Consider the following 6,863-nt stretch of genomic DNA (forward strand, 5'->3'; position numbering starts at 1 on the left):
CCTTAAGATGCAGATGGACTGCTGAGTCTTGTCCTGTGCAGGTGGCTCTTCTATGTTGTGCCATGCGCTTGTGAAGTGGCTGTTTGGTCTCTCCAATGTAGAGGTCTGGGCATTCCTCGCTGCACTGTACAGCATACACCACATTGTTAAGTCTGTGTTTTGGAGTTTTGTCTTTTGGGTGAACCAGTTTTTGTCTGAGCGTGTTGCTGGGTCTGAAATGCACCGGGATGTCATGCTTGGAGAAAACTCTCCTGAGCTTTTCTGATGCACCGGCTACATAGGGGATGGCAATGTTGTTGCGTCTGTCCTTCTTATCTTCCCTCGCTGGTGTCTGATCTTCTTTTCTGTGCCTCAAGCTGAGGTGTCAGGATGGGTTAGAATGGGTGCAGAAGTGAATAATTGCTTTGATTTTACGAAGGCTGCATGAGCTTCTGGGGGCGAGAAGAAAGGTACCATAGACGAGATGAGCTGGGTGAGAGGCGCGGCCACTTGGCTGTAGTTCCGAATGAAGCGGCGATAAAAATTCCCGAACCCGAGGAAGCATTGGAGCTTCTTCTGTGACTCCGGGACCGGCCATTCCAGCACCGCCTTGACCTTCACAGGGTCTGTCTTCACCTGTCCTCCTGCCAAAATGTAGCCCAAGAAGGAAATAGATGAGGTGTGGAACTCACATTTCTCTGCCTTGATGTACAGTCTGCTCTCCAGCAGCCGCTGTTACACATTCCTCACATGGACGTGATGCTCTTCGAGAGTCCTGAAGAAAACCAGAATATCATCCAAGTACACAAAAACGAACATGTTCAAAAAATCCCATAACACATCACTGACTAGGGCCTGAAAAACCGCTGGTGCGTTAGTTAAGCTGAACGGCATCACCAAATATTCAAAATGCCCTAATGGAGTATTGAAGGCAGTCTTCCATTCATCACCCTCTCGTATCCGAGCAGGTCCAGCTTAGTGAGAACTGTGGCTTCCTGGAGAGATTCGAAAACAGAGTTGATTAATGGGAGAGGATATTTATTCTTTACAGTGATGTCGTTCAAACCTCGGTAATCGATGCTGTCATGGTCCTGGGTCGGTGACCCAGCGCTTTTAGTTTGTTATCATTTTCTAGATGATGATTGTTTAAGTTCTGTGTTATTTTCGGTCTGCCTCTGAGTCTGCGTCTGTATCTGTCTGTCTATGGTGTCACCCCATCTGTTTGTGAATCTGTCTGTTTAGTTCAATGTCTTGTCTGGTTCCATGTGTCTGAGTTTCCTGTTTTATTGTGAAGGTCCGTGTCGTATGTGAGTGTGATCTGTTTACGTTTCCCCTGTCCCGTCAGCCCAGATTCCTCCCAGCTGTGTTGCCCTCCTGTCTCTCATCCCCTGATTACTGGTGTGTGTATTTAAGCCCTGTGTGTTCTCCTGCCTGTTGCCGGTTCGTCTGTATTACTCAGTGTCAGTCTGTGTATCCACCGTGTCTTCTCCCTGCTGTTCATCGTCATCCTCCTCTGCTCGTTTTCATTCAGGTTTCTGCTCTGTAGTTTAGTTGTTTCCCAGTTTAGTTTAGTTCGAGCCCCGTTTGCTGTTTGTCCACATTCTTTTCGTGTTCAATAAATCACCTTCACTTCTCCACGACTGCCTGCGATTGGATCCTCATTTATTCCACACGGCTCGCCTCGGCAGCCGTGACAGTACGAACCGGCCACTATGGACCCAGCAGCAGTCAACCTGCCCGAGGAGCTCCGGGAGGACATTATTTACTCGGTAGACAAATTAATTAACTTATGGCTCGAGCATGAGGGGAGAGAATTCCGCCAAGGCATAGCTGTTCGGCTACAGCGCTTAGTTTCTGGTCTCCCCTGGTTGCTCAGCTCACTTCACCCGCTCACACAGAATTTCGTTCTGAACGAGCTTCATCTTCTCCCCCCTGCTACCACCCACCCTGCAACTCATGCTTCACTCCCTGACCCGACGGAGAGTGTCCTGCCCGGCCCGTCGGTCCAGCCTTCAAATGGGAAACGGCACTCACGCCGTCGACGCCCCTCGCCACAGTCGGACCCCAGGATATCAGAGCGGCTGACTGTGGTGAGTAAAAAGGATAACAGCTCCAATCTGAACTTTGAGACTTTTTCTTCTGGGGTTGTTCGGGGTGTGTCAGTGGGAGCTAATTCACAAAGCTTACCTACCTTCGTGATAACCGATCTCTCCCAGGTTGGCATTTTTAAGACTTCAGTGAAAGCAAAGGGCTGTTGTTCTTCTGAACCTGTTAAACCCATGTCAGGTAACCCAGGGTCTGCTAAAACTGTGGCATATATCCCAGAGACAATTAACACCAGCTCTGATAATACCAGGACTGTTTATTCTTTTGAACTGCAACCGGAAGCTCAAGCTCAGTTAGCCGCCCGGCCTCAAGCTCAGTTAGCCGCCCGGCCTCAAGCTCAGTTAGCCGCCCGGCCTCAAGCTCAGTCTCCAATTCCACCACCGTCGTCATCCCAACCATTGTTTCAGTCACCCTCAGTTCAGCCTCCTGTTCAGCAGCCACTAGCCCTGCACCCTGTGTCACTTGCTACTCCGGTACAACAAGCTCAGTCAAATCAATCTAAAAGGAACTGTGTTTCATCCGTTTGTTCTAAGCAGAGCGTCAAACCTAATGATAATGTAATCATTCCTAAAAAGCTGGCCAGTTCAGAGACTGTGACGCGCTCCAGGGCCTCCCCAGAGGCTGAGTTTCAGCCCTCAGCCCACTCTGGACCCCTGGAGGCTAGGAACCCAGCTGAGGACTGCACCCGGCTGTCACTGCCTGAGCAGAGTCAATGCTCTGGGCGGCTGAAGTCTGCTATGTGTTTGCCAGAGGCCCGTGCGCCTGCTGGTTCTGTTCTGTCCCTGCCAGAGGCCCGTGCGCCTGCTGGTTCTGTTCTGTCCCTGCCAGAGGCCCGTGCGCCTGCTGGTTCTGATCTGTCCTTGCCAGAGGCCCGTGCGCCTGCTGGTTCTGATCTGTCCTTGCCAGAGGCCCGTGGGCCTGCTGGTTCTGATCTGTTCCTGCCAGAGGTCGTCGCACCTGCTGGTTTTGTCCTGTGTGTTCCAGGGGCCCCTGTGCCCACTGGTCCTGAGACTGTTCTCGCTGGAGGGCCCGAGGAGCCCGTCCAGCCTCCTTCCTCATCAGCTGGGGGGCCCGAGGAGCCCGTCCAGCCTCCTTCCTCGTCAGCTGGGGGGCCCGAGGAGCCCGTCCAGCCTCCTTCCTCGTCAGCTGGGGGGCCCGAGGAGCCCGTCCAGCCACCAGCTGCTCCACCAGCAGCCTCATCCACGCTTGCAGCAGCAGTTTCATCCATGCCGCCGCCTGCTGTAGCGCCTCCGTCTCCAGCTTCCACGCCAGCTGCAGCCTCCGTGTCTTCACCCATGCCGTCGCCTGGCTCGGCCTCTGCTGCAGCATCACCCACGCCTGGTCCGGCTCCGGCTTCAGCATCACCCACGCCTGGTCCGGCTCCGGCTTCAGCATCACCCTCGCCTGGTCCAGAATCAGCATCACCCATGCCTGGTCCGGCTTCAGCATCACCCACGCCTGGTCCGGCTCCGGCTTCAGCATCACCCACGCCTGGTCCGGCTCCGGCTTCAGCATCACCCACGCCTGGTCCGGCTCCGGCTTCAGCATCCCCATCAGCTGCTTCGCCTGGTCCAGCTTCAGCATCACCAACAGCTGCTTCGCCTGGCCCAGCTTCAGCATCCCCATCAGCTGCTTCGCCTGGTCCAGCTTCAGCATCCTCATCAGCTGCTTCGCCTGGTCCAGCTTCAGCATCCTCATCAGCTGCTTTCGCCTGGTCCAGCTTCAGCATCTTCATCAGCTGCTTCGCCTGGTCCAGCTTCAGCATCCTCATCAGCTGCTTTGCCTGGTCCAGCTTCCGCATCTTCATCAGCTGCTGCCTCGCCTGGTCCAGCCTCCGCTTCTGCTTCAGCCTCGCCTGGTCCAGCCTCCGCTTCTGCTTCAGCCTTGCCTGGTCCAGCCTCCGTGTCTTCATCCTCATCAGCATCGCCTGGTCCAACTTCAGCTTCAGCATCAGCATCGCCTGGTCCAGCCTCAGCTTCCGCCTCGTCTGGTCCAGCCTCCGCTTCGCCTGGGGCTGCAGGGGCCACGCAGCCTTCAGGTCCCCTACTACCAACTCCACATCGTCGGTCATCTGCCAGGCCGCTTGTTGGGCATCTCCGCCACCGTGGACGCCCTCCTGAACGCCGCCACTGCCTTCAGCGTGGCCGGCCTCTGGACTTGTTTCCACGCCGCTGTTGCCGTCCGCACGGTCGGCCCCCAGAACTGTTTCCACGCCGCTGTTGCCGTCCGCACGGTCTGCCCCCAGAACTGTTTCCATGCCACTGCCTACTGCGTGGCCGGCATCCGGACCTGCCCCGCTGCCATTCGCATGGTCGGCCTCCTGAACTTTTTTTTTTTTTTTTTGTGTCCCGTTTGGATCTTTAGCCATCAGGATTGTTGTCTTAAGGCCAAGAAAGATGCCAAGCGGATTTATTTTACCAAGTGGATCATCATGGCCTTGCCATATTGGTCCATTTGATTGACCTTTATTATAATTATGAATTTATTTTATTTACAGTTGCTACAAACGGGACAGACATGACTGGGGGATAGGACAGGGAGAAAGAATGAAAGAAAGAGAGGGAGAGAAAGAAAACCAAAGGGGAGAAGAGACGGTGAGAAGGGGGGGAAGAAAGAAAAAAAAAAAAAAAAACACCTGGGTCACCTGTATGGAGAAAAAAAACAGAAGAGAAAGCAAACAACAAAGAGCAACATAATAACAAAAAACGGCACCATCACAATAAACTAGCTAGCAGTAGATATCAGTAGATACTAAATAATAAACGATATTGTGCAGCACGCAAGATAGACAGCGCACAATGTGCTTTGAGGCAGCAGCCAAGAAAGCTGTAGTCCGCGTCTGTGAATACCCGTGTGTACACCTGTGTGCATACCTGTGTGGATCAGCATGCTTGCATTCCAAAGGTTTCTCCATGTAACGATCTGCTAGGGAGTGTGGGGAGCCACAGCCCCGTCCTCCAGGGTATGAAGCAGGTATGGAGGAAATCAAAACTCCAGACATCCAGAGGCCCCCAGAACACAAGAGACCAAGGAAGACCAACAGAGGGGCAGCCGCGCCACTGTCCCAGTAAGAGCTGAGGAGAGTCCCAGATGAGGGCTCACTCAGCAGCCGCGGAGCAGAAGCCAGGGGGAGTTGCAGTGACGCGCCCGTGAGCTCCGCCGGCAGCCAGCTGCGCCTGAGTGACCGAGCCCCAGGCCGAGAGGCCGGGGGCACCCCACCTCCGAAGTGGCCCAAGCGAGCCCCAGGCTCCAGGCCCCGATAAGCGGCCGCCAAGGAGTGAGCCGGTGTGTACCCGGACGCCCACCCCCAGACACAAAGAACCACCAACGCACCGACACCTGAGGGAGTCCGCCACTGGCAGGGGAAGTGGTGGTGGGTGGAGATAGGCCTCCAAACCTTGGAGGGCCTGAGATGTCCCCGGCCTCCTGAACTTGACCATCTGGGCCTTTTTGGACTCTGTCCCTCCGTCCTGGGCCCCCTCCGCCCGCCCTGGTCGGGTCCTTTTCTGTTTTGTTTTGGTCGGTTTTTGTGTTTCTGCTGGGCTGTCTGGAGCCAGCCCTTGAGGGGGGGGGGTACTGTCATGGTCCTGGGTCGGTGACCCAGCGCTTTTAGTTTGTTATCATTTTCTAGATAATGATTGTTTAAGTTCTGTGTTATTTTCGGTCTGCCTCTGAGTCTGCGTCTGTATCTGTCTGTCTATGGTGTCACCCCATCTGTTTGTGAATCTGTCTGTTTAGTTCAATGTCTTGTCTGGTTCCATGTGTCTGAGTTTCCTGTTCTATTGTGAAGGTCCGTGTCGTATGTGAGTGTGATCAGTTTACGTTTCCCCTGTCCCGTCAGCTCTGATTTCTCCCAGCTGTGTTGCCCTCCTGTCTCTCATCCCCTGATTACTGGTGTGTGTATTTAAGCCCTGTGTGTTCTCCTGCCTGTTGCCCGGTTCGTCTGTATTACTCAGTGTCAGTCTGTGTATCCACCGTGTCTTCTCCCTGCTGTTCATCGTCATCCTCCTCTGCTCGTTTTCATTCAGGTTTCTGCTCTGTAGTTTAGTTGTTTCCCAGTTTAGTTTAGTTCGAGGTCCGTTTGCTGTTTGTCCACATTCTTTTCGTGTTCAATAAATCACCTTCACTTCTCCACGACTGCCTGCGATTGGATCCTCATTTATTCCACACGGCTCGCCTCGGCAGCCGTGACAGATGCATGGAGTGGCCCGTCCTTCTTTCCCACGAAGAAGAAGCCCGCGGCGACGGGGGAGGAAGGCGGTCTGATTTTTCCTGCTGCCAGCAACTCTTGGATGTAGTTCTCCATCGATTCTCTCTCGGGACGAGACAGATTGTACAGTCTGCTGGAGGGCAGCGGAGCTCCCGGGAGTAAGTCAATGGCGCAGTCATACGGTCGGTGAGGTGGGAAAGAGAGAGCGCCTTATCTTTATTGAACACTTGTTGTAAATCATGGTATTCTGGGGGGATGGAGGAAAGGTCTGGTGCTTGTGACAGGGCTGGAATCCGCTCTGCAGAGGCGGGGGGAACGGCTGATCTCAAGCAGTTCACCAAGCAAAACAGACTCCAGCTGGTGATTTTTTTCCCTGCCCAATCAATGTGAGGATTATGTCTCTGTAGCCAGAGGTAACCTAAAATAAGTGGGGTGTCAGGGGAAGGGAAAGTGAAAAAGGAAAGTAGCTCATTGTGGTTTTCTTGATGTGACTAATTTTACTGGCGCGGTCTGGTGAGTGATAAAAGCAAACACCTGATTATTCAACGTAGACGCGGGGATGGGTGGT

At 53.9% G+C, this 6,863-nt stretch overlaps 1 protein-coding gene across 1 annotated transcript; it reads right to left on the minus strand.

Annotated features, from left to right (window-relative positions):
* Positions 1-2,389: 2,389 nt before the first annotated feature.
* LOC147320705 (uncharacterized) lies at positions 2,390-6,391 on the minus strand. The gene is made up of 5 exons (XM_086307352.1): positions 6,263-6,391; positions 3,791-4,405; positions 3,175-3,624; positions 3,043-3,132; positions 2,390-2,886 (listed from the first exon to the last, which is right to left on the minus strand). The coding sequence occupies exons 1-5, from the start codon at positions 6,389-6,391 to the stop codon at positions 2,821-2,823; spliced, it is 1,350 nt and encodes a 449-aa protein (XP_086163478.1). The 3' UTR covers positions 2,390-2,820.
* Positions 6,392-6,863: the final 472 nt, after the last annotated feature.

The sequence above is a fragment of the Aulonocara sp. 'chitande type north' Nkhata Bay genome, linkage group LG10, assembly GCF_057382095.1.
Source record: "Aulonocara sp. 'chitande type north' Nkhata Bay isolate Kocher_YH1m ecotype deep benthic linkage group LG10, A_spYH_male_GT1.1, whole genome shotgun sequence".
Taxonomy (NCBI): Eukaryota; Metazoa; Chordata; class Actinopteri; order Cichliformes; family Cichlidae; genus Aulonocara; species Aulonocara sp. 'chitande type north' Nkhata Bay.